Raw genomic sequence first — 27,321 nt, 5'->3', positions numbered from 1 at the left:
TATATATATATATATATATATATATATATATATATATATATAACAGTGAGAAAGTAGAACTCTCTAACCTGCACTTAAACCTGAACTTCTTCTGCTAATGTGACCCCCCCACACCTCCATCCAGGGAGATTGTAAGTAAACACTGAAACATGATTTCTTATTTGTTAAGGGGAAAGGCACTTCTCATATTGCTGTAGTATCTTCCCACTTGACGGGGAATTAACAGACAAAACTCTTAGCCAACACAATCCTGGAAGGTGTCAAAGAAAAACTGCACAACTCAGTATTCACTGAGTCTAGAACATCTGAATCTCCTTTCTCGATGTTCTCTGTCAACGTGGAGCTAAGCAGAATGTTCAGGGGCCACTGCAGAATTCTGACCACTTTACATCGCACAGACAGCAGTGCTTCCTTCCTTCCTGCTCTGTGCTCTACACCCTGCTGCCCTGCTGCTGTCCTGCCTCCTCTCCCTCTCCCTCTCCCTCTCTCTCCCTCTCCCTCTCCCTCCCCCTCTCCCTCTCCCTCTCTCTCCCTCTCCCTCTCCCTCCCCCTCTCCCTCTCCCTTCCCCTCCCCCTCTCCCTCTCCCTCTCCCTTCCCCTCCCCCTCTCCCTCTTGCTCTCTCTCCCTCTCCCTCTTCCTCTCTCTCCCTCTCCCTTTCTCTCCCTCTTCCTCTCCCTCCCCCTCTCCCTCTCCCTCTCCCTCTCCCTCTCCTTCTCCCTCTCCCTCTCCCTCTCTCTCCCTCTCTCTCTCATTCAGCACTCACTGGAGAAGTCACTACCCTCCGGAGATTGAATGGACTATTTGGAAGCAAATGATGACTTGCAGGTAAACAAATAAAACTTAAGTCAGAGGCATTTGTTGTTTGTTTATTTGTTGTCGTTGTTGTTTCCAAGACTTGACCATCAAGTCATAGCTAAGCTCAGTGGGCAGGTTTTCCCCAGCCATTTTCTGGGTCCCAGTATCCCTTAGCTCTAGTTCCCAGAGAGGGGAGGGCATTTTTAAAAGAATGGCTCTCTGAGGCAGACTGGGAGTATGGACTGACCAGTCAACGCCCATGTTCAGCAGGGAAGCAATTACAGAAGCCAGACCTTCTACCTTCCGCAAGCCTCAATGACCCTGGGTCCATGCTCCCAGAGGGATAGAGAATGGGAAAGCTATCAGGGGAGGGAGTGGGATATGGAGATTGGGTGGTGGGAATTCTGTGGAGTTATACCCCTCCTACCCTATGGTTTTGTTAATTAATCCTTTCTTAAATAAAAAAAATTTTTAAAAAAAGAATGGCTCTCTGGAGTGGCCTCTGCTCCACACCAACTTCAGCTATTCTGCCTAATGGGTAGACTTCTCCTTTCTACTTTGCTGTTTTAATTTAGAAGACAGGAGTGGGTGGGCAAAAATGTCGCCATCTTAAGAGAAACTAGTGAATGGAGAACTAGGGGACAGGCTCAGAGAATCTGATGCTTGAGGGATACCCTGCACCCCTGCCTCTCTCATACAGTCCACTGAACAAGAATCTTACCTCTTTTTTTTTTTTTTTCTTACCTCTCTTTTTAAGTAGATGTGAAGAAGGATTAGCAGGAGAGTGAGCCAGTTTTCAGAGGTAGTAGATTGCTGTAACACCAGCCCAGCTTCCAGGATAGCCCTGACAGCTGGCTCCACTCTGCATGATTTAAAGTCTGCTCCGTGTATGTTTCAGACTGTCCTGGTTTTTATTCCAGTGCAATGCGCTCATCATATTTTGTGTGTCTACTTTCCTGGCAGACCCTTAGAATATGGGAGAAAGAGCTCCCTTGTGTAATGTAATACTTCGCCACATGTACAACCCAGATTCAAGCCTTCCCCTCCACACCTTGGAGGAAACTTTGGTGCTCTATCTAAAAAAATCAATCAAATAAATACTTTTTAATTTTTTGAAATGGGATCATGCCATTAATCTATATTCCCAGTCTAGTACATAGTGGGGTAATCTGATGGCTGACTAGAGACCCTCTGGATCCCAGTCTTGCTCATGATTCAAGTTTTTAGCTCTTGGACCAAAATGCAAGTTTCCTGTGACAAGAGGTGTTTTCCCTGTAATTTTGGCCTTGGTTTTGGTTTTGGTTGAGAACTCCATATTCATGGTCGCCTAAAGAGGAAGTTAAGGGTATTTGGAACAGAGTAGAAGGACAGACATATGATTCCACCTGTTTACCAAGCTAAAGCTAGATTTGTCAAATTTTAAAGGGCTAAAAAGATAGTACAGTGGTTATACAAAATAAATAAGTTGAAGTTGAACAAGGAGTTAGGACTTTCACAGATGAAGATCTGGAGACCAGAGAGGTGGAGTCACTTGTTCAAGGTCATAACCCAATTGGCCTCCAGTCATTAGCCTTTCTCTACCTCCAGTGGCTTCCTGGGAAATTTGCAGGTGACTTCTCTCCTTCCTTTGTCTGGCAGGAATGTGAAGTCAGACTGCACGCTGAAGCCTCTGGGTGGAAAGATGAAATATAGTACAAGGAAAGGAGGTTCAGTGGGTGGAGAACATGCTTTGGAAACTTGAAGCTCCAGGTTCAATCTCTGGCCCCACCTATGGTTAAAACTAAATTATATATAATATATATGATATTATATATATAATTTGTATATACTTTTTTTAAAAAAAGCTTCTGCCCTGCAGAAGCTTTCTCCCCTGAGCTGCGTCCAGGAGAACCCAAAATTTCTAGAACTTAGCTCTAAGGATCTTGAGTCCTGGTAGCAGCTTCCAGAAGCAGAAGCTGTTGGGTGGGGGTGGGGCATGCTCCTGGCTCTTACTGGACCTGGTGTGCCGCCAGGCCCTCGCCCCTCCCACCTACCCTGGAGCTTGTTGCTGCTGTTGCCACCGAACTAATCATGCCAGAAAGTCATCATGATGATTTCAGAACTGCATTGTGATTTATGCAAAGCTCCGGGATAATTACAGCTGAGCGCGCAGAACGCGGGACGAACATGCAGCGGGTGGGGGTGTGTGCGCGCGCACTGTGCCTTTTGCCAAGATGCGTGCGCGTGTGCGCGTGCCTGTGTACTCGCGCGCTGCTAGTCAGTGGACTTCTTTCCCCCCCTTTTATTGCCCTTCAGTGGACTTTTGACACCTTGTTTGATTAGGGACTGGCGACAGGAGAGAGGACATCGCCTTTTTTTTTTTTTTATTTTGAAGACAACTCAGGAGTATTTTCTAGAAGTCTTGATGCTTACAAATGATCCTGCGCGGAACATAGTTTGAAGTCCTCAAGAATCTTTTTCGGCCCACCTTCAAGGCCCCAACATTCAGGAACCGCTTCTCCTCCCCGCCAACATCCCCCCCAAAAAAGCCCTGATTTGTGGTGGTGCCTGAGATTAATTAAACCTGTGACTTCAGAGCCTTAGGCATGAGACTCTTGCATAACCATTATGCTATCTACTCCCGCGCAGGGAGATAGCCTTTGCATCACCGACTTCAGACCTTTCCCCTGGAGAGGAAATTAGATCTCCTCTTAAACACGGGCACCCTACTTCCCTCGAAATAAATGACTGAGTCACTTGGACTTTTAATAGTCTTTGTCCTAAACCAAGCTCCTACCGCTACCCCCACGGCACCCCCAAGCGGTGGTGTTGATGGCGGTGCTGCTGTTTGGCGTGGTGTGGAGGCAATAACAGGTGGATATAAGTGGATTCTTAGCGGGAGGCGGAACCCCAGCTTACCCCCCCCAAAAAAAAAGGAAGCGTAGGGGCCTGGCAATTGTGTCTGGAGACCTCGCCCAGAAACCCCGGCCATTCTGTGCGCAGAGATCGAATTTGTCCTCCTTCACCACGCCAAGTGAAGTAGCTCGTCCAAAGCTCTGAGCTCTTGTTCTCTCCAGGAAAAAAACATGCACCTTAAGGTTCAAAACTCGCTAACCTAGTCCTAGTTGAGACAGTTGAGGAAGGGCCACTTGGGAAAACGCCACCCCCCCACCAACCTCCCACCCCGCCATGCCCACTTCTTGCTTGGCCCAGCCCGTCTCGCCCGCGAGGGTGCGGGGTCCTCTCTGCGTGGCCTATGCTACCCGGGGCTCCAGGGCTAATTGGCGGTCACATGCACACACCCCCCTCCCCAATCCCTCACAGTCCTCCCTGGAACTGCTGCCCCCACCCACCCCCACCCCAGGGCTCTGGGGACACCAGCCGCACTTCCATTCGCTGAATGAAAGTCTAGGCTGACATGGAGTCTGTAGAAAGAGTTGGAGGGTGGGGTGAGGTCTTAGGTGAGAAGGGTTGCAAATTGTGGAGGGCGGGTCTCGGGGTGTACCCCACACACACACAAACATACACACACTCCCATCCCCATCCCACCCCGACGAACCCGCCCGGAGTTGGAGCCCAGGAGGTGTGATCTCTGACCTCTGACCGGGCCTGAGCTCTGCCCCGTTCTTGTTCGACAAGTTCAAGCTGCTGGGGGAGCTTAGATAAGAATTAATCTCTTGGAGATCGGGATCGCGGCTCCCCCCGGCGTGCGCTCGCTCCGCTGCGCGCAGGGATCAGGGCAGGAGAGAGCCCAGGAATCGCGTGGAGGCGGGGGAGGCGGGCGGGGGCGCAGGAGGGAGAGGAGGGTCCTACAGAAGTCCTCGGTCCGAGAGAGCTGGGGGAGGGAGAATCATCGCTGCCGCTGGGGGCCGTCTGCGGGGAGGGTCGAGGAAGACTCTGGCAGCCACGGAGGCCTCTCTCAGCCCCGAAGGGGCTTGCCTCCAGGAAGTATCCTTCCAGCTGCCGGTGCCCAAGGGACCCCGCGAAGGTGGGGAGTAGCGCAGAACCTCGGGCAGATCCCACCCCAGACCCCGGGCTCAGGGAGCTCCCTGAGCTCCAACTTTCTCTCCAGATAGTTGCAAAAGGAACAATTACTCACCACGCGGCCAGATCCAAGTTTGACCCCCGCAGAAGGGACACAGGACCAAGCATGAACCGATTCCCAAGGCCGGATCGGTCCGCACAAGCACACACAAGCACACAGCCACCCCGTTTCTTCCAAGGGAGCTGGCTGACATTTCTGGAGAGAAGGAGGAAAGCATTTTTTTTTTTCAAGACAGCTCTGGCTCCCTTCCCCTCCCCCCATTGCCATATAATATAAAAATTCATTTTTTATTACAATCGAGGCAGCGGCCCTCACCCTCACCCAGGCACAGAGCCACACTGCCAGATCGCCACTCTAACTCCCCAGCTCCCTGAGCGCCTGCATTTTCCTTGGGAGCCGCTTGGAGGTTCATTAATATCATTAGCATTTAACCCCCCTCCCTCTTCTCATCCCCTCCCCGCACATGGCTGACGTCAGACCCCGCCAGGAGTTGGGGGAAAAGCTAAGTGGGCCAGGGACGCCCCATTCCCCTCCCCGCGACTGCCTGTCAGAGCGCTTCTGGAGATATTACCCGGGCCCCAGCCCCGGGCCGCAGGCACAAAGTCACGGGAGAATGAACTTCTGGAACCCTTTGGCGCTGCATGTGCGGCTCTCCCCGGGACCCCGGACCCGGCCGCCCCTGGCCGCGGAAGACCTCGCAGCCCTGTAGTTTTTTCCCACCCACACCCCACACCCCACACCCCCGGGCCCGGGGTTCGGACAGCACGCAGCCCAGCTGCCTGAGGCTGCGCTGGTGTTTTTCTGCCTTCTCTGCTCTGAAGCCCAGCGCTCTGCATGCCTCACGTTGAGGGAGACACTGCGGGCTGAGAGGCAGGCATGGGGAGAGGGCTTCTGTCCTCTCTGCTGGGCGGGAAGCCGGTCTGCGTGCCTCCACCTCTGTCCTCCTGTACCCACTTCTCGCTGTCCTCCCCCGTCCTCCCCTGAGCTGCCTGTCTGTCTCTGCGTTTGTCTGTCCACGCGTGTGTCCGTGACAAGCAAGAGCCACCACCCCCGCCCCCCAGCCCCAGAAGCTGTGGTTTTGTAAGAGCCGGGAAGAAAACTTTGGGATGCTTCGGTTTCCACGGTGGAACGAATTCTGAAAGCCTCGGGAGCCGCCAGAGCAGCCGCCACCCGCACCCACCTGTCCCGCCCCGGAGGGAGCCGCGCAGGCTGGAGGGCGGCTGGAGAGCGGCGGCGCCCGGCGGAGAGGCGGGCGCTGCCGGCCAGGACTCGGGCAGTGCCCACCAGCCGCTGCGCCCTGGGACCGCCAGCATGAGCAAGCCGGCCGGATCAACAAGTGGGTACCCTTCGGGCGGAGGCGCGCAGACTCGGGCGGGCGGGCTGGCGGGCGGGCAGGCCAGGGAGGTCCAGCCCGGAGCTGTGCTGCCCGGAGCTCGGGAGAGACCCTCCAGTTGCGCGGGTGCCCCGGCCCCGGCTGCTGCAGACCTTGAACCCCAGCTTCTGGGGTGGGGGGGGCGAGGGCAGAAGAATCTCCTCACCTCTGTACAGCTTGACCCCTCCCCCGCCTTTAGTGGGAAGGCTGGGGCCCATGCAGCCCACCACTCCAGCTTAGCTAGAAGGGGTGGGGGACGCGGGGGGGGGGGGCGGGAACTAGGCCGCAGCTCCCGCACCACACAATAATGCGGCTCGCTGCAAACTCTGAGCCCCGGCGCTCAAAGGCAAGTGCGCAAAGAGGATTTTGAATGGAATGCTTAGCACCCCCGGTTGGTTTTCTAGCCCGTTCAAATAATCCTACAGACTGGGAAGAAGCAGGAACCATATAAAAGTCACATTTTTCCCCTTAATCCTAAATCTGCGCAGGTCATCACCGGGGAATGTAAAGTATGGAAAAGCCACCGTTTTAGCAAAGAGAGGACTCAATCCCTAATCCCAAGGACTTTCGGGCCGGGAAGCTAAAGCCCAGGCAGGAGCATGCAGCCTGCTTCCTCCACCCCCCCCCCCCTTCTTCTCTCCTGGCTCAGATGATCAGCCACTGACTCTCCCAGTCAAAGCCAGGCCACGACTGATCCATAGCCAGCCCTGGACCGGGTGTGCTGGGCAAAGTGTATGGAAGAGTGTGGGTGCACTCCCCACCCTCCCCCCAACCAGAAACTATGCAGGTCGGCAGGGGCTGGCAGGGTGCCTCCTCTGTTTCTGAGCTTCCTGGGAGTCTGTGACTGTGATTTCCAGAGTCCCAGTGTCAGGTGTGTGTGTGTGTGTGTGTGTGTGTGTGTGTGTGTGTGTGTGTGTGTGTGTGGAGGATGGCCACTGGTTCAGCCTCCACACCCTGGAATTTCACCTCTGCCCTTGCTATCACCCACCATGGCACTTTTATTTTAAGCTTTTGCAACACCTCTCCCACCGCTGCCCACTCGCCCACACTGTCCAGAGTCTTTGAAAGTTAGGGTAGTCCTGGGATTAAGTCTCACTTAAGGAGAATAGTATCCTTCCCACTCACTCTCAAATATGTGAGTCGACTTTTTTTTTTTTCCTTTTGGCTGTTTGTTTAGGTTTGGGCTGTTGCCCTTTCCAAAACTTGAGGAGCATGAGCAGAAAGAGAATGGGAGACGTGTGCAGGAGCAGAGTGCAGGCAGGAGAAAAAACCCAACGGAGGCTGGCATGCAGAGCCCTCCCAGGGAGGAACTCGAGTTAGTAGGTGACCTCGGGGCCTGTAGTAGCCCTGGCATGAGGAATATCTGGAGAGCCAGGCAGGCCCGCATTTTGCTTTCGGCTTTCTGTGCCCCTTGTTTCCGGTGTGAGGGGCCTTTGGAGGAGCCGAAAAAGTGACCCTTTCCTGTTGCATTCCGAGCTTCCATACAAAGATCAAGACCAGCTCCCTCGAGGCCTGCTCAACCTGCCTTCTGCCTGGTGACAGGCTCTGGCCTTTTTTCCTGGAAGGAAGAAACCGTTGAGTCTTGCTCCCTCTTGGAGTGTGGAGGGGAAAAGTGAGGCCTTGGAAGCCAGGGGAGGGACTCTTGGAAGCTGGGGTGCACCCTGGAGTCATGCCTTAGGATGAATGCGAACCCTCTGAACATTTTTGTCATGGTGACACACTGGGGAACTTTTGGAGTTTTTTTAAGTCCCCTGAGGTCCAAGTCTCTTAGCAAGTTTTGAACCCCAGCATGGATCCATCTGCCACTGGGAAGGTTTCTGAAGCCCCTGGGCCTGCACCCAGCCTCCCTATCCCGGCTGGTGGCAGCCTGTGGGAAGCCTGTGGGAAGCCTGTGGGCCTGCGGGGGGAGGGGGTGGGCAGCGGGGTCAGCGCAGAGACAGCCTGCGGGGTCTGCAGCTCGAGCTGTGGAGCAGAGCCCTGCCAGCCCCGAGCCCCGCCTGGGTGGTAACCAGACCCGGGCCAGTCACCCCTGTAGCCCAAACTAACTTCTTTCAACAGCCTCTGATGGTAATTACAGTAATCGAAGCTGCCATATATCTTCAGGCAATTATGACACACAAAAAACCCCCGAGGGGACCCCCTGGCGAGGGAAGTTAAGAACGGTTTTCCAGACGCAGGAAACTCGCCTCTCGCAGGAGCTCGCCCCGTTTTCAACCCGGGCAGCCGGCTGGGACCGTGACCCCGAGTCACCTCAACGTGGCTGAGATGGAGGCGCAGACCCCGCCTGGCCCCAGGGTCTTCGAGTCCCTCTTCCACCAGCCCCCACCCCCGCCCTAGTCTGCAGTGTGTGTGTGTGTGTTGTGGCGGAGGGGGGGGGAGGATTTGCAACCTAGGCAGGATGCACCCGCAGCCGCCATGGCCCTGGGAGAGGGGTGGACGACAGTCATGGAGGGCCACGCTCCAAACCCTGGGTGGGGGTGTTACACCTCTCTCCTACCCTACCCCTCTGAGCTGAGATGGGGGACGGCAGGAAATCCCACCCTGGGCCTCCCTAGTGCTCATCTTGGCTTTATCAGAAAGGGCCAACAAGAGGCTAGGTGGGGCGCCAAACTGGGATTCATCTCAGCCACGGGGCAAAGTAAAAATTAATAATAATAAAATATATTTTTTAAATAAAGTACTTCTCCAGCAGAGAATAGTGTAAGACAGGGGAAGAATAAGTGTCCACGGCTTCCAGAGTGCAGAGCCCAGGTCCCGGGCTTGGGTGCAGTGACAGGCCAGAGGGGGTGAGGGACGAGCTCTCAGGCGGCTTCCCGGTCTCCCCCCCAACACACCCCACCTCGCCTCCCACCCGGCGGGAGATGGGGCGCAGAGGCGAAGGTTGCCCCGCCGTGCGCCTCCCCCCCCACCCCCGAGGGCCTTTGTCGCCCTCGAATTCCCATGCTACTCTTTTTGACGGGTCACTGGTGGCTCTAAAGGCAGGTGCTGCAGCGGGGTTGTAATTACCCGGCCCGAGCCTAGTGGTTACCGACCCCGCCCCGCTCCCACCCCTCCTTCTGCGCCCCCTCTCCCCCCACCCCTTCCCCAACCAGGCTGCTGCTGGGGCGTGCGCGCGGACCAGGACACCCAGGAATCTGTCGCTGAGTGTTCACTTCTCACACCTTGTATGGCTGCCCCCACCCACCCATCCCGACCCCCACCATTACCCCCCCCCTCCTGCACACCGTGCCCGCCCAGACCTTCCTCCCCGGGCCCGCCAGCCTCCTAGCGGCCCCCAATTTCTGCGTTCAGGGGAACCGCTGCCCAGTTTCACCCGGGTGCAAAGGCCGCCCTGCCCAGAACCGAGGCCTTCGGGTTGGTAGAGACGGGAAACTTCCGTATTGAAAAGTTAATTATTATTAACTAGCATTATGAACTATTATCATCATTATGCAGGCTAATTAAGCTAACACGCTGTTTTAATACTCCCTTTGCTGGCGGGAGGACTTCTAAATGCTCCTAAACCGCTTCAAGGCCTATGGACTCTTGAACCTTAGAGGAAAAGGGTGGCCACCACCCCGAGACTTCCAGCGGGACAGTCTCCCGAGCACTCCTCCAGGGTCCAAGGTCAATACCGGGTTTGAGGGGAGAAAGTTCTCTTAAACCGGTGGGTAGTGGGGTGGGGTGGGGGACAGGACAGTCTCAGCAAGCCAGTCATATCCTTATTTTAAGAAATCAATCCCTGGGGGAGAAATTGGATGGAAAAAGGAAAACAAACAAACAAAAACCCACCGGAGAGCTGGTGGTGGCAGTTCTTGAAGAAAGAAAAAGCTTGGAGGGACAAGGGAGTGGCTGTCCCACAACCTTCCTGGGAACAAGCACTGTTCTCCCACTAGCCTAACCCAGGTGCTAGATGAGAGAGAGAGAGAGAGAGAGAGAGAGAGAGAGAGAGGAAGAAAAAAAAAATATATATATATATCCTCCAAGAAAGAATTCCCAAAAAATAAGAAGAAAAGATAAGGAAGGAAAGCAATGCACGGAGGATTTTCTTAAATAGGTAAAATGAAAGTCGGGCAATTACTACTACCCCTATTAACATTAATAATCCTACTATTAGCATCACAATAATAATCCTAATAATAACAACAGGCTGGGCAGCTCGGAGAGAACACGATTGCCTTCCAGCTGCCGGGCGGGCAGTTCCAGGCCTGTTTGTTTTCTCCCCCCCCACCTGCACCCTCCCTTTTTTTTTTTTTTTAAACATTTCAAGTTTGTCTCCTCCACACACTTGCTAACAACTTTCTCTCTTAAAGGCAAGAAGGGGTGTGTGGAGGGGGGCAGGGAAGGAGGCAGCCAAAAACTTTCTCCGGAGGAGCAGAAAGGCAGCGGCGGGCGGGCAGTGTGGCTCCCCGGCCTGCTGTAATCCTTTGTACCCAAATGGGTCTCGGCGATTAGAGCAGACCCAAATACACGTAGCGGTGCATGAATAATGCTCATTGTAGGGAACTGACACTTGCTCAAGGAAAAAAGTTGGGCTATGAAATCACTTCATTATTTGCTTTTACTGCAGCTTGGGTGCTAATCCTTTCACAGGTCAGATTGCTTAGCATCTCTCTCACTCTCACTCTCTCTCTTCCCCCCCCTTCTCCGCCCTCTTCTCTTTCTGGCCCCTTCCCTCACCGCCGCCTCCTCCCTTCCCCTTCCTCCCTGCAATTTCAGGCCGCATTTTAGACATCCCCTGTAAAGTGTGCGGTGACCGCAGCTCCGGCAAACACTACGGGGTCTACGCCTGTGACGGCTGCTCAGGATTTTTCAAAAGGAGCATCAGGAGGAATAGGACATACGTCTGCAAATCTGGAAACCAGGTACTTTAGCCTGGGTCCCCCACACTGCCCTGGGACTCCCCGCCTTTGTCTGTGCTCAAGGCCTCCCTGGAGTTTTCCAAGCTGCTAAGGAGAGAGCAGGCCCTGACCTCTCCCCTTCTCTCCCCTCTGCTCTGCCCCCACTCTCGGAGGCCCTCTTTCTGGGGAGAGGTCGGTCTGATGAGTTTAGGGGTGGGGGGTGCTTGTCATGAAATCCCAATACTTCCCTATATCTCCCTCCTCCTCCCTTTCTTTTAAAATTAATCCTGGACAGATTTTGATACTGGGTAAGGTACACACCCAAAAGCTATTTACTCAGTGGGCTCACGGGGACTTAAGGAACTTTAGGATTTAAACTACAAGTGGCAAAAAAGATAGGTAAATATCTATATATAGTATACCACTCTTCCCACTGTCCCCTCATCCCTGACTGCACCCTTGTTCTGTGACCTGACCTTGCTTGGCAGAAGTAAAAGTAAAAGGCATAGCAGCCCCCCTCCCGCCCCCCACACCCCCAGTCAAGGTTGCGGCCACTTAGAACCTGAATAATCAGAAAAGTGCTGTCAGGGACAATGTGCGCCCTTTCTGCTCTCATGCTGGGTGCTGGGGACTCCAGCACCAAGTCCCCTTTAGTTGGGTCTTGTCAGAAAAGGGTGTAGGGTGAGCAAGAGAAGGTTCCCAAGGAAGAGAGGAATCCTCTGTGTTCGTATTTATTTATTTATTTTTTTTTTCTTAGAAAAATGTGCTTTCCTGATGGTGCTTTTGGAGGGGCAGAACTCTCAAAGAGGCCAGGGAGTTGAGACTTGACTAAATGTGAGTCAAAACTCACAGAAAAAACAAGTAGGAAACCTCCCTCCCCCAGGAGGCCAACCTTCATTTTTTATTTTATTTTATTTTATTTTATTTTATTTGTGAGAGAGATAGAAGAAGAGAGAGAGGGGAAAAAAAACACAGATATCACTCTTGCACAATGGCTGCTGGAGATGAGTCCAGCATTTCATCCTCTGCACCAACTCCCAGGCCACTGGTGATCAGCCTTCTGGTCCCAAGATTTGCCTTCTCCTTAGCCAGGCACATGGACCCTCAGAACAGCACTTCCAGATTCCAAGACAGGAGAGTGTTGTGATTCAGAAGACTCCTTTGGTAAACAAAATGGTAAAACTTTCATACACACACATTATCTGGTGCTATCTCTTTCTGAAGTTCTGTTCGTAACAATTGGATTTGGGTCAAAAGCAAAAATAATGAGATTTGCATTTGGATAACTTATTGTCAATGCTCCAGGTCTGTGACCTGTGTAAGCAAGCACATAATTCTGTCCTCGCTTTAGCTTCACCACTCAAACATGGTGTTTTACACACACACACACACACACACACACACACACACACACACACACACACGATGTCATGATGTTTCTCCAGAGCTCCCCAGGAAGATGAGGTCACTGTGGGCCATTAGATTTGAGCTGGACACTATTTAAATAATCTTTCACATTTATGCAAACACACAAAATTAGGAAATCAAAAATCTCAGATGCTATGCTCGGTATTTTCAAAGGGACTGGCTAGCAACTCAAACATATTGATGTCAATCCAAGTACTTGTAAAGGATAATAGACTCATCAGGCTTGGTGGTCCGTCGTCCCCTTGCAGAGAGAATAAATGCACTGATCTTTCTACCAGGCTCCAGATATTTATATACATACATCTGATTTGAAGATGCTCTTAAGAACTAGTAAAGTCTTCCATTTTTCATGAGTATGTTTGTCACAGTAATAGGAGGGTGGCATTTGAGGACAGATGTGTGATAGCATTTAGCAATAAGTTCTTTAAGCCTCTTTATATTGAACAATTCACTTGAGAACCAAAAATTATTTCCTCCTTCTCTTGTATTATAACATTAAGTAAACAATATTCCAATGGATTATTCACAGTAATAAGGACATTTATAAATTGGTATGAGCCCCTATCCTGCCCTTATTTTAAATAAAAGTCTGTACATTTGCAAATCAGTGTGTGGGGGGTGATCTCATCAAATTGTGTTTTAATGTGGATTTTTTTTTCTATCTTTCTTTTGTTTTACCATAGCACATTCAGCTCTAGCCATGGATGGTGCCAGGGGCTGAGACCAGGTGTGCAAGCCTGGTGTGATACTGCTCACTATCTCCCCAGCCCAGGAATCTTTTTTTTCTTCAAGGAAAAAATTTTTTTTCAAGAACTGTTCTTTTCCAAGATCAGAATTTAGGAATTTTGAGAGTATGAAGCAAGATAATATATATATTTTTTTATTTTGTTCATACTGTAAATGTAGTGGCAGCAAGTCATATCAATTTAAGAGCAAACAAACTTCTTTTTTTTTTTTCCACATATAAAACCCACATATGGCTATGCCTCTCCTCCTGCAAGACAGATGTTCCTTCAGGAAGACAGCTAGACTGAGTGAATTCTACAGAAAAGTTTCTTCATAGATTTTCTTTTTTGAGGGTCAATATTTTCCCAGAAAGTGGCTTCTCAGAAAGAGTTCCAAGATAGCAAATATTCTTTTATCAGTTCCTGGGATAATTTTGTCACAGTCTATCACATTATCTTCCTAGTCATTTTTTATGTGATGGATAATTCTAGATTTTCCTCTGGTCTTGGGCTTTTCCTTCCCCATCCTCACCTGACATCTTTGTCCCCCCCCACCCCCCAGTCACTCCCTGCCTGGCTTTTGGCTCACCTTCATGACATGGTGGGTGAGAAAGGCTTTGTTTCCATGTATCCGGGCTGAGGCTAGACTTTAAGACAACTGTCAGCATACTGATGGCTTCAAGTTAAAAGACAAGAAGTGGGGATATTTATCTGACAGATAAAGGGGCTCACCAAGAAAGTGGCAAAGAAAGAAAAAGGAAGAAAGGAGGAGAAAAGAAGAGTATAAGAAGTCAATTTAAGACATGCAAGCTGAGATTATAGTTGGCAAGAAGGTGGGGGGCAGGGGTGGAATAAGGTGACAAGGATTCTGGCAGACAGGCGGGTGGGTGCCAGGTCACTGCCTTCAGTCATGAAAACCTTGCTGTAACTACCTGCCTTGCACCAGGGCCAGAGTTCCTCAGGGGCACTGCTGCTCCCAGTATGCAGAGTTCAGCAAAATGTCACTCTGATCCTCGCTCACCTGCTTAAAGGCATCTCCCCTCCTTGTCCCTTTCTTCTCTCTAGCTCTCTTTTTTCTAAAGATTTTATTTATTTATGAGAACGATAGGGGGAGAGAGAGAGCGATAGAAAGAAAGAACTAGGCATCACTCTGGTACATGTGCTGCTGGGGATTGAACTCAGGACCTTATGCTTGAGAGTCCTTATCCACTGTGCCACCTCCCAGACCACTGTCCCTTTCTATAGAGTTAAAGGCTGGTCCTCCCTATAGTAGTCCTGGCAACTCCAGCTCTTTCTTTACTCAGCTCTGTAGACTGCAAGCTTGCTGTTCCAGGTGGGCGGAGAGGTCTGGTCCAGACTCTACCTGCATCTCCCCATCCCAGTGCTGCCTTCACCCCCACCCCACCCACCCCCACACTCCTGCAGTCCAAAGGCCCTGGGGCCGATGACCGACTGTGCTCTTTTCTAGGGAGGCTGTCCTGTGGACAAGACACACAGAAACCAGTGCAGGGCCTGTCGGCTGAAGAAGTGTTTGGAAGTCAACATGAACAAAGATGGTAATCACTGCATCTTTTGATTCCTTTATTGTAGCTTGAGCAGTAAGTAAATTATATGTACAGAAAATACAGAGCACTCCTATGCATGCAAATCATCTCCCAGGCATTTCCTTTCCAGATGCTGGGAATTGGCCTCAGGATTTCAGTTGTATCCTTCCCATCTGTCTTTCTCTATCAGCCCAGTGGGACCCCAGTGGGCTTTCTCTGGGACCCCAGTGGGCTTTCTAAGACACAATTCCTGTCCAAACAGGAAACTCGCACCTCACAACCACCTCGACGAAGACAACATTATCAGGACCCCTCCACACACACCTCACTTTTTTTTTGGGGGGGGGGGTGGACTATGCTGTATTTTCTAGCCCAGGTCTACATCCAAGGATGTCAGCCACCCCACCCACCCACCCCCCACAGGATCCCACAGCCTAATAGTCTCTCAGGGAGGAAATAAGTGGGAACAAGGAGGCCAGATGCTGGAGGAGGAGGATACACACACACACACACACACACACACACACACACACACACCATGATTTCCTAATGAAAATCTGTCCTTACTGCAATTTGCTAAGACTCCCAACGTAAGTGGGCCATTGTGGTGACTTGGGCTTCGTTCAGTTTTACATTAAGGAAGTTTTGGAAGGGGGCACACCTGGTAGAATGCCCTCATGGCCATGCTCAAGGACCAGGGTTCAAGCTCCCCCTCCACCATTCCCACTTGCAGGGGGGAGGGAGCACTGCTTGCAGGTGTCTTCTCACCTCCTTGCTACCTCTTCCTTTCCTCTCAATTTCTCCATCTTAAAAAAAAACGGGGGAAGTGGGGTTCACCTGTAAAGTGCATCAGACACCTAGATTTTAGAAGGCTTTTAAAACACGCTCAGCACCTGTGGAGGGGTCAGGATATTGTGCCCACCCACCCACCCCCACTTGTGGCCTGGCCTGGGAGCTACAGGCCTGGAGGGGCAGGGTGCAGACCCCAGGGAGGGAAGAAGGCAGCCCCTGAGTTGAGTGTGGGTGGCTTTTGCCCCACGGGAGGTGAGTGCAGACAGCAGCTCCCCTGGCTCAGAGCTCCTTCCCCTGCTGCTCAGGAAGCAGCAGCGAGTCCAACCTGTTGAACTTGTGTATTGACAAGTTGTCAAGCGCTGCGAGCGGAAGATTGCCCTGAATTAATTTGTTTGTTTAAACTGTTGGTGGTAATTGTCACATCTCCCCCTGCCTTCTTCCTCCAGTGAGCTTCGAGGTGGGCTCGCCCTGGTCCCATCCCCACCACCACCCCCCAGCATCCGCTGAGCTTGGCTTCTTTTTTCTCCAGGGACCCTCCAGACCTAATGTACTTTCAAGGAAGTTGAGGGGTGCGATGAGGAAAGGAAGAGGCATGGAAACAAAGGGGGTTGCGTCCTTGGGGCAGGTGGGAAAAGTGAGTGCAAGCGGCGTGGTGCCTGGCGGTGCAGGCTGCTTCCTCGCCCCGGTGGTTGCGGGCAAGGTGCTTAGTTACTGGGGTTGGGAGGGTCTGTTTTCTTCTGGAGGAGCCATGAGCTCAGGGAGCACATCTGCCCACACCTGAGGATCATTTTGCACCGGGCACCTCTTCCCCACTTCCCAGGCGCCGTGCACCCTCCCAGCCCTCCCCCGCTCGGCTCCTCTCCTCTCCTCCTGGTGACTGACCGCGCAGAGGGGGCCTTGGCCTCCTTAGCGCCGCCGCAGCAGCCGCAAGCTGCGCCTCTGATCCCTGATGTGCGGGGTCTGCTTGTGCCCGCAGCCGTGCAGCACGAGCGGGGCCCCCGGACGTCCACCATCCGCAAGCAGGTGGCCCTCTACTTCCGTGGGCACAAGGAGGAGAACGGGGCGGCCGCGCACTTCCCTTCCGCCGCGCTGCCCGCGCCCGCCTTCTTCACGGCAGTCACGCAGCTGGAGCCGCACGGCCTGGAGCTGGCCGCAGCCGTGTCCGCTACCCCGGAACGACAGACGCTCGTGAGCCTCGCCCAGCCCACGCCCAAGGTCAGTGGCCTCCCGGGCGCACCCACTCCTCCTGCGCCTGGGCCCGGGCAGGCGCGGGTGGAGCTCTGGCTTTCTCCTCTGCTGCGCCCAGGGGTGCTCACGACTTAGTCACTCCCTGAGCTGACTACAAAGGCGGACTCAGAGTGAGATGAGGCCACCTTTAGAAAACTCTAGGGTGGGGTGTGAAGATTGTTCTACAAAAGACTTGAATGCCTGAAACTCTGAGGTCCTAGGTTCCATCCCCAGCACCACCATAAGCCACAGCTGAGCAATGCTCTGATGACCCCCCCCCTCTCTCTCTCTCTCTCTCCCTTTCCCTCTCTCCCTCTCTCTCTCCCTCTCTCTGTCATTAAAAAAAATGAAATGTTAAATAAATAAATACTATTTATTCATTTTTCTTGTTTGACCAGAGCTCTGCTCAGCTCTATTTTATGATAGTGCTGGGGATTGAACCTGTGACCTCAAAGCCTCAGGTATGAAAGTCTTTTGCATAACCACTATGCTATCTCCCCAGTCCTATTTGCTCTTTTTAAACATTTTTTTAAAAATATTTATTGCTTCCCTTTTGTTGCCTTTGTTGTTTTATTGTTGTAGTTATTGTTGTTGTTACTGATGTCGTTGTTGGATAGGACAGAGAGAAATGGAGAGAGGAGGGGAAGACAGAGAGGGGGAGAGAAAGACACCTGCAAACCTGATTCACTGCTTGTGAAGCGACTCCCCTGCAGGTGGGGAGCGGGGGTGGGGGGGGGTGGGGGGGGGCTCCAGCCAGCATCCTTACACCAGTCTTTGCGCTTTGCGCCCCCACCTGCACTTTACCTGCTGTGCTACGCCCGACTGACTCCCTATTTGTTCTTCTTTAAAAGGGGGAATAAAAGAGAACAAAAAGTCCTTGCTCTGGAGTTCTGTCTGAAGTGATAGGGCAGCCTAAGTACTCCTTCGGGCCTGAAGAGCAAACAGTTGCTTTACTTATTTATTTGTTTATGATAAGGAGAGACAAAACACACAGCCCTGAAGCTTCCTTCCACGTGCTGGAGGCCAGGCTCAAACCTGGATCTTGCCCACTATCCATGGGAACTATTTTGCCAGCCCTTTATTTACTTGTTTGTTTGTTTTTTCTTTGTTAAGATTTCTTTATTTACCAGAAAGACAGAGACAGGGAGAACCAGAGCACCACTTTGCAACATACAATGCCAAGGATGAAACTCAGAACCCTATGCCTACAAGTCCAGTGCGCTAGCCACTGTCTCCAGTCCCAGCATCACAGAAACTTGTCTTTAGAACAAGTTGTCTACAGCTGTCTTCAATACTAATTTGAAGAACCCCTGAGTTGCATATCTCAGACAGCTGTTCTATTGGCAGAGCTCCTGCAGGGGTAGAAATGTGGGACCCCCCCAGTTTGAGAAACTTCATTTCCCACTCTCTCTCCATTCACTTCTGAGCTGCACAGACTTAACTTATACAAGGACTGAGCCTCTATCAGCTGGATCACTGAGGAAAGCCCTTCAAAAGACTGCCCCCTAGGGGCCATACCATCCTGGCCTCCTACCTACTCTGGGCCCAGACAAGCCCTGGATCTCCCCCTGAGAAGGGCCAGCTGCAGCCCCACGCCGCAGGGAAGCCAGACACCTGGGCAGGCGCACATGCACAATATTTAATATTGCTTTCTTACCCTTGATGTGTATAATAAGCTTGGGAAAGTAGTGTTATGAATATGTTGTCAGTTATGAATGGGAGTGCTTCTGTGAATGATTAAGATGTCTAATTGAAATATTTCCATAATATACTAATCCTTTCTAAAAATACTCGTGTGCATATTTGTGTTTGGGATGCCTATTAATTTATACTCCCCCCCCCCACACACACATCTATTTTTTATTTACACAAATGCAAGCAGTTCTTTTCAAATGGGGAGCTGGGCCTGGCACTTGGCTCAGACCAAGGGAATTCACTGAGTGGAATAACACTGGATGCCCCCTCTGGAAGGAATAAGCGTGCCCCCCCAAAGTACAGTTGGGTTTCTCCCGTCATTATTAGTTTTCAAACTTTGTAGTTGTAGGTGTTTAGTTTTGACTCAACTTTGGCAACTACATGGTTAAGCAGAATATCCGGGCTCTTAGCACCTTCCTTGTTCTGATGAAATGTGAAAGTTATCTCTTCTTACAAAGCTGTTTCCTCACTCCCTGCTCTCTCTTTTCTTTGCTGCCCAGTACCCCCACGAAGTGAATGGGACCCCAATGTATCTCTATGAGGTAGCTACAGAGTCCGTGTGTGAATCCGCCGCCAGACTGTTATTCATGAGTATCAAGTGGGCTAAGAGTGTGCCCGCTTTCTCCACTCTGTCTTTACAAGACCAGGTATGACCGAGAGGGCACTGGGGTCTTTGGGGAAGGGGCTTGGGAAAGAAGCAGCAGTAGTCAGCTTTATAAAATGGAAGGTTGGGAGTCAGGCAGTAAGTAGCTCAGTGGGTTAAGCGCAAAGCACAAGGATCAACATAAGGATCCGGTTTGAGCCCCTGGCTCCCCACCTGCAGGGGAGTCGCTTCACAGGTGGTGAAGCAGGTCTGCAGGTGTCTGTCTTTCTCTCCCCCTCTCTGTCTTCCCCTCCTCTCTCCATTTCTCTCTGTCGTATCCAACAAGGACAACAAGAATAACCACAACAATAAAACAACAAGGGCAACAAAAGGGAATAAATAAATAAATATTTTTTAAATAAAGTAAAATAAAATAAAATGGAAGGTTACAGGAGCTGGGCAAGGGCATACCTGGTTGCTTGCTTACGTCTCAATTTGCAAGGTTCCAGGTTCAGGTCCCCAGTGACCACCTATAGGGGGCTCCCTCATTAGTGTTGAGGCAGTACTTTCCCCTCTCAATTTTACTCTATCCTAGCAAATTAGTAAATAAATTAAATTAAATCAAATTTAAAAAAAAACCTGAAAGCCTCTATGCTCAGGAATGATGTTACTTCAGGGAAGTTGAATCTGGCCCTTAAGAAACCAACATATAAAAGCATTACCCATGGGAGTAGTGCAGTGGGTTATGCGCTGGTGGCGCTACGTGGTGGCGCCACGTGCAAGGACCCGTGTAAGGATCCCATTTCCAGCCCCCGGCTCCCCACCTGCAGGGGAGTCGCGCTTCACAAGCAGTGAAGCAGGTCTGCAGGTGTCTGTCTTTCTCTCCCCCTCTGTCTTCCCCTCCTCTCTTTCTTTCTCTCTGTCCTACCCAACAACAGCGACAACAATAATAATAATAACCACAACAACAGTAAAACAACAGGGGCAATAAAAGGGGGGATGGCCTCCAGGAGCAGTGGATTTGTGGTGCAGGCACTGAGCCCCAGCAATAACCCTGGAGGCAAAAAAAAAAAAAAAAGAAATCCCTGTAAAAAAACTACCCTTTTTCTTAGTTTAATTGAAAACAAATTTAACAGTAAAATGCAAAAATAATGGTTAAAATTTTCCCCTTTTATTGGGGTACTTTACAGTATAGTTTACAAAATAATTGTTGACACATGAGTAAAATTTCTCATCTCATCATTTTAATAAAACTATGTTTTTGTTTTGTTTTGCCTCCAGGGTATTGGGACTTGGTGGTGCTAATCCGCTGATCCTGGAGGCTGTTTTTTCCCCCTTTTGCTGCCCTTGTTGTTTATCATAGTTGTTATTACTATTGTTGTTATTGCTGTGGGTGTTGTTGGATAGGTCAGAGAGAAATGGAGAGAGGAGGGGAAGACGGGGAGAGAAAGATAGACACCTGCAGACATGTTTCATGGCTTGTGAAGCGACTCCCCTGCAGGTGGGGAGCCGGAGGCTCGAACTGGATCTTCACCTGGTCCTTGCTCCATGTGCACTTAACCCGCTAAGCTATTGCCCAAAACTACATTTTTTAAAAAAGAAAATTGACATAGAAACAAATAGGAGACGATGAGAACATTTTGCAAGGCTTTTGGAACATGCCTGCCTTTAGGTTTCCCTGTGACGCTCACAGCTTTGGCTACTTAAAGGCTGCATTACACGCCTCCTGCAGGCTAGAGTCTCCCATGATTCCTTAAGTGCTTTTAGGTGTTTTGTAAACAAATAAACATTGTGAATAATCTCTGTGGTTCTTAGTGAACATTCAGAGAGAGGAAAAAGTTCAGATAGAAAAAATACATCAGGTAGCGCAATGGGTTAAGCGCACATGGCGCAAAGCACAAGGACCGGCATAAGGATCCCGGTTCGAGGCCCTGGCTCCCCACCTGCAGAGGAGTCACTTCACAGGCGGTGAAGCAGGTCTGCAGGTGTCTATCTTTCTCTCCCCCTCTCTGTCTTCCCCTCCTCTCTCCATTTCTCTCTGTCCTATCCAACAAAGACGACATCAATAATAACTACAACAATAAAACAACAAGAACAACAAAAGGGAATAAATAAATAAATATTAAAAAAAAAGAAAAGAAAAAATACAGCATACTAGAACCCAGAAATTATATTGTTACAAATATCAGAAATGACCTTTGCTAGGGGCAGGGAATAGCATAGTGGTTATGTAAAGAGACTCTCATGCCTGAGGCTCCAAAATCCCAAGTTTAGTCCCCTAAATTACTATAAACCAGAGCTGAGCAGTGCTCTGGTATAATAATAATAATAATAATAATAACAACAATAACAATAATACAAATGACCTTTGCCAGCACTTTTACAAGGGAAAGAAGAAGACAGTATCTGTGGGCCATCTAAACATCTGACTTGACTAGTGAGCTGCTCTGTTAGTGCCGCCCAGCCCCACTGCACTGAAGGAAGCTTCAGTGCTGTGGCTTCCCTCTCTCTGCCCCTCTGCCTCTGTCTAAAACAGAAAAGGAAGGCAGAAAGAAAGAGGGGGGGGAGTGAAAATGAAGTATTCACAGCCATTGGCTGCTACCAGTTCATGCATAAGGATTAATGAAAAATTTCCCCAAAGGCTAATAAGCTCTACAAATGAAGGGATTTGTTTCTTTAATTGATTTCATATCTAATTAAATCACAATGGTGCCCCTGAATATGAAGTACTTTTCCGACAGGGAGACCTGGCCATGTCCTCAAAACATTGAATCTTCTACGTTCATGCGTTCCTTTTTTTTCATGGGCTGGAATTTCAGACATGGTCAGATTTAGATCTTGCTTACCTGACATTAGAAAAGTATTATTTTCTGTGCTTAATGATAAATTAAATTAGACCTTTCGATCTATCTGTAATTTTGGTCATAGGCTTTCACAATTTATTGTTTAACTCCCCAGAAAGAAAACCCTTAAACCAGGTCTACTGGTTGACTTGAACTGTTTACACTGTGTCTGTACGTGTGTCAATCAGTTTTACCCTCAAAATAAGTATTTTTCAAACTCTATAATCCAAACAAAATGTTCCTCCTGTCTGCCACGAAGCTAGGTGGAAACGCTTTAGCAACAAAAGCAAACCTGTGGTGGCATGAGATGATGTGTGAGGTGAATTCACTGGGAAAAGGAGTCAGATTTTCATCTTAAATATTCAGTAGCACATTTTATTAGAATGCAATGACAAGCACCTTGATGCTGTCCACTTAGGAGTCTCAGAAAAATCAGGCTGTGAGACGAGGTAAACTCAGCAAACCCCGATTAACATAATTATGCCCTGATTTCCCTGCATGCCTCTTGGGAATTAGTGATATCTCATTTTCCCTCTTTCTCTCCCCTCCCCATCCCACCCTCCCCACCCAGCTCGGCTCAGTTCCCTTCCACCCTCCAGGAAAATGGGGGCCGAGACTTGCCAGTTTAGTCTGGGCTCTGAAACCCTAATAATATCAGCAATTTATATGAGGGGAATCTGTCAAACTGCTGATGGCATTTCATAGAGCTTGGGTCTTGAGTTCTGGGGGTCAGGAACCAAAGGCCAGGACAAGTGACCCCTTTTTTTCCTGCAGGGAAGCTCAGTTTGAGGAATTGGAACAGCAGCCTCTCAAGTGCATGTGCCTAATCTATAAGCACCTCTTCAAAAATGAAACTAAGGGACAGTTAGAATAGTCACAGGAAAATGACCAAGACCCTTTTTAAAATAATGGAAATTTACATATTGAGGTTGTTTATAAATGTATAAATTACACACTATATTATATTATACATCTATTGTATGACAGCTGATGCTTTTGGAAGATGCTTGGAGAGAACTGTTTGTTCTAGGAATAGCACAATGGGCCATTCCGGTTGATGCTAACACTCTACTGGCTGTATCTGGTAAGAATTGCACAATTTAATGACTTTGTTGTAGAAATTACCATAAAAATACATTACTGAAAAAAGAACAACATGTAAAGAATAACAAATTCCTGCAGAACAATAGATTATACCTGTCATTTATAAATCTATATTTAAATGCAAATAATGTTGTTTTGTTGTATTCATGACTGCCTGCATTGTCATTTAAATGCAAATTACTGTGTTTGTTATCATCCAAGAGAAGATTTTATATTAACTTTCATACAATATAGCCAGTTTACATGGAATCAGATATCTTCTGGTGACAATTGAAGAGAGATTGATATACAGCATTTTGTCAAAAATCAGTATTAAATCATGAAAAAAATAATGACTTCCTATTAGAACATTTGTTCCATATTTTTATTCTAGGCATGAATGGTGACAACACAGATTCCCAGAAGCTGAACAAGATCATTTCTGAAATACAGGCTTTACAGGAGGTGGTGGCTCGGTTTCGACAGCTCCGGTTAGATGCTACTGAATTCGCCTGTCTGAAATGCATCGTCACTTTCAAAGCTGGTAAGCGGACACAGACCCTCCTCCTCCTCGACTCCCCTTTCCCCCAGTTGTTGCACCTCGCTGATTCGGCCTTCTCCAGGTCCAGACCGCCCCTGGCATAAAAGAGAGAAGGTGGTTTTTCTGGGGAGCGTTTACCCTAGCCAGGGAGTCCGCGTTCTCCTGCTTGGCGCTCTCCGGCCTGCATTTCCCGTGCCCCCTATCACGCTTCCCTGGTCTTCATTTCTAGTTCCTACACACAGCGGCTCTGAACTGAGAAGTTTCCGGAATGCCGCCGCCATCGCAGCTCTTCAAGACGAGGCGCAGCTGACACTCAACAGCTACATCCATACCAGGTGACTCTTGTTTGCCTTGAACATGCACTTAAGAAAATTGCTTCCTTTGTGAATGTGTGAGCAGGCAGTAATAAGCCAGTTCAAACGCGGTGACTAATTATCCTGTTGCCAGTCAGTCAATTTAGATAGGTGTCCTCACCTACCTCTGGGGGAGGAGGGGTGGTGGTGGTGGTGGTGGTGGTGAGAGGAGCAAATCAAATTAGATAGTCAAAGTCAAGGTGTTGTCAGGCACAGGAGGCACGATGCTGTCCTGACTGAACTATTGATGGTCGGCCCATTAAAAGAGTTGAGCACACATGTAGGAATGAACCCAGATAGGAGGACGGTCAGAAACAAAGTCCACAGTTTTTTTAATTATTGTTTTTTTAAAGACTTTTTAATTTATTTATGAGATGGAGAGGAGAGGAGAGGAGAGGAGAGGAGAGGAGAGGAGAGGAGAGGAGAGGAGAGGAGAGGAGAGGAGAGGAGAGGAGAGGAAGAACCAGACATCACTCTGATACATGTGCTGCCGGGGATCGAACTCAAGGCCTCAAGCTTGAGAGTCCAATGCTTTATCCACTGTGCCACCTCTGGGACCATCAAAGTGCAAAGTTTTATGGTTGTGACAGTGAAGAGTAGTTCTATTATCCTTAAAAAAAAAAAAAAAAAAAAAAAAAAAAAGCCCTTTTGAGGATGCCAATCCCCAAAAGAAGAACCAGAGAACTTTCTAGAGAGGCTATCTTTACCACCCCACTCCCCCATTTAGACTCTGTGAGGCTTTGGTAAAGATTTCTGTTGAGTCCCTTTGAATCACATACCCTAGCAAAGCTCTTTCTGACCCACCCACAGGCTAACTCAGTTCTGGAAGTTCTGAATCTGTCGTCAGATAAAACAAACAAGCAAACAAACAAAAAAGCACCGAAGGTTGTGAAAGAATACTTGAACCTTGCTGGCTTCCTGAATCAGATGTATGATGGGTCTGAGACTAGAATAGAGTTGCTATTTTTGTTTATTCTCTAACTTGATCTTTTTTTTCTTTTAGTAAAGATTGTATTTATTTGTTAATGAGAAAGATAGGAAGAGAGAGAAAGAACCAGACATCACTCTGGTACATGTTCTTCCAGGGACTGAACCTGGGACCTCATGCTGGAGATTCCAATGCTTTATCCACTGTGCCACCTCCTGGGCCACTCTAACCTGATCTTAAAGGGAAATCCTAGAGGCCTACCTCTTATCATCTCAACATCACCGCTGACAGTGTGCTAGGAGTAATTAAGTCAAATGCATAAATATCTTGTTCCCTAAAGGAATCAGAGAAACTCTGAGTCAATTCTACCCATTTGAGTTGATACCATTATTTCTGGTAGGATCTCCTTCTTTTTATTACAGATCTTTCAAATACTAATAAATAAAACTACTCCTTGTTCATGAAATAGCATCAAGCCCGTGCTGATAGTCCATGTGCATGATTTCCCAATTAAAATTTGTAAGAAGTTTTACTTTTTTTTTTTTTTTCAATTACCAGGGCACTGCTCAGCTCTGGCTTACATAGTACTGGGAATTGAACCTGGATTTGGGGAGCCTCAGTCATAGAAGTCTTTTTTTTTAATATATATATTTTTAATTTATTGGATAGGGACAAAGAAATTAAGAGGGGGGGAAATAGAGAGGGAGAGAGACAAAGAGACATCTGCAGCCTGGCTTCAGCACTTGTGAAGCTTTCCCCCTGCAGGTGGGGGACCAGGAACTTGAACCTGGGTCCTTGCGCTCTGTAATGTGAGCACTTAACCAGGTGCGCCACCACTGCCTTGCCCCTCCCTGGCATGGAAGTATTTTGCATAACCATGATACTGTCTCTCCAGCCCAAACCCCATGTAGAGTTTTAGAATGTATACAGTAGGCACTTATCATTTGTTCAGAATTACAAAGTGGACAGGACATACTTTAAACACTTACCCCTCCATTAAGATCTTATTTGTACATCATAATTGCCTTTTGACATTTAGAGTCCTTAAGAAATAAAGTCAAACTAGGTAGACCCACTTTCTGCCCACCCATTCTTTTTCCAGAGTGTACAACCTCTTTTTTTATTTTGTTATTTTTGTTGTTACTAGTGATTTACAAAATTCTAAGATCGCCAGGGTTCTGTGTCCTCACCCCCCTTCATTGGAAACTGCAATAGTTCTTCCAAGGTTACAGATATGGGTTGACCTTATATCTATATCTATATCTATATCTATATCTATATCTATATCTATATCTATATCTATATCTATATCTATATCTATATCTATATCTGTATCTGTATCTATATCTATCTGTCTGTGCCTGGTTTTTTTCCCCATTTTTTTTCCTACGGTCCTGCTTTCACTTCCTAAATCACAGCTATTTCCAAGTGAAACTTCCTATTTCTTCTTCTCTCTGATAAGAGAAACAATCCCTGACTTGTGTTTTCCAGATCTACTTTTCATTCAGTGATGCTATAAAAACAAAAATACTTCTCCTGAGAAATGTTTCAGGTACCACTGGAATTGGGGTCCAGAGCCCTCTGGTCATCTTCCATTATCTTTTCCCCCCTCTGGGAGTATGAACCAAAACTCTTTGTGGGTGCAGAAAGTAGAAGGCCTGGCTTCTGTAACTGCTTCTCCACTGGACATGGGTGTTGGCAGGTTGATCCATACCCCCTCACCGGTCTCTCTCTTTCCCTAGTGGGGCAGGGCTCTGGGGAGGTAAGGTTCCAGGACATGTTGGTGAGGTCATCTGCCCAGGGAAGTCAGGATGGAATCATAGTAGCATCTGTATCTTGGTGGCAAGATATTAAGCAGGACAAAATGTTTAATAAACAGGAACCAAAGAATAGGAATAGAACAAGTGAAAATAAAGACTCTAGGGTAGAAAACAAATCTCTGCTGGCTGTCCTACCTCTTTGACTGGATATACTTTATACTCCACATGCGGATTTCTTTTTTTTTTTAAAAAGAATTTATTTATTTATTCATGAGAAAGATAGGAGGAGAGAAAGAACCAGACATCACTCTGGTACATGTGCTGCCGGGGATCAAACTTAGGACCTCACGGTTGAGAGTCCAATGCTTTATCCACTGCACCACCTCCGGGACCACCCACATGCAGATTTCTTTCCTTCCCTCTGAGTAAAGCCCATGCTCTGACTGGAGTTGGTAGCTCTGTCCTCTTAATTAAATGCATTTTCTACTCAGTACATAGATTGTAATGAAGCTTCTCTCTCTGTCTATTTTTTTTTTTTTTTTTAGATCAAGTCCAAACTCCACCTCTGGTGCCTTTTTCTAAATAAATTTAGAAATAAGACATTATCATCATGATTTTAAAATGTAGCCAGAAGTGTGACTCCAGCTCAAGTCAGAGAAAAGGTCCTCACCTTCTGCACCCCAAAAAGAGTTTTGGTTCATACTCCCAGAGAGGGGAAAAGATAATGGAAGACGACCAGAGAGAGGGCTCTGGACCCCGATTCCACTGGTACCTGAACCATTTCTCACCAGGACACATGTCTTTGTT

At 48.7% G+C, this 27,321-nt stretch overlaps 1 protein-coding gene across 1 annotated transcript in view; it reads left to right on the top strand.

The window, feature by feature from the left end:
* The first annotated feature begins 5,370 nt into the window (after nucleotides 1–5,370).
* The window catches only part of NR2E1 (nuclear receptor subfamily 2 group E member 1), a 29,648-nt gene continuing 7,697 nt past the window's right edge, over nucleotides 5,371–27,321 (top strand). The window contains exons 1-8 of the mRNA XM_007535468.3: nucleotides 5,371–6,156; nucleotides 10,891–11,036; nucleotides 14,634–14,721; nucleotides 16,478–16,716; nucleotides 18,924–19,070; nucleotides 22,837–22,933; nucleotides 23,327–23,476; nucleotides 23,703–23,808. Coding sequence (XP_007535530.1) covers nucleotides 6,132–6,156; nucleotides 10,891–11,036; nucleotides 14,634–14,721; nucleotides 16,478–16,716; nucleotides 18,924–19,070; nucleotides 22,837–22,933; nucleotides 23,327–23,476; nucleotides 23,703–23,808 — 998 coding nt within the window. The 5' untranslated portion in view covers nucleotides 5,371–6,131. The remainder of the gene's footprint in view (nucleotides 6,157–10,890; nucleotides 11,037–14,633; nucleotides 14,722–16,477; nucleotides 16,717–18,923; nucleotides 19,071–22,836; nucleotides 22,934–23,326; nucleotides 23,477–23,702; nucleotides 23,809–27,321) is intronic.

This window comes from Erinaceus europaeus, chromosome 4 (assembly GCF_950295315.1).
Source record: "Erinaceus europaeus chromosome 4, mEriEur2.1, whole genome shotgun sequence".
Lineage (NCBI taxonomy): Eukaryota > Metazoa > Chordata > Mammalia > Eulipotyphla > Erinaceidae > Erinaceus > Erinaceus europaeus.
This window is presented reverse-complemented; position numbering and strand designations above follow the sequence as displayed.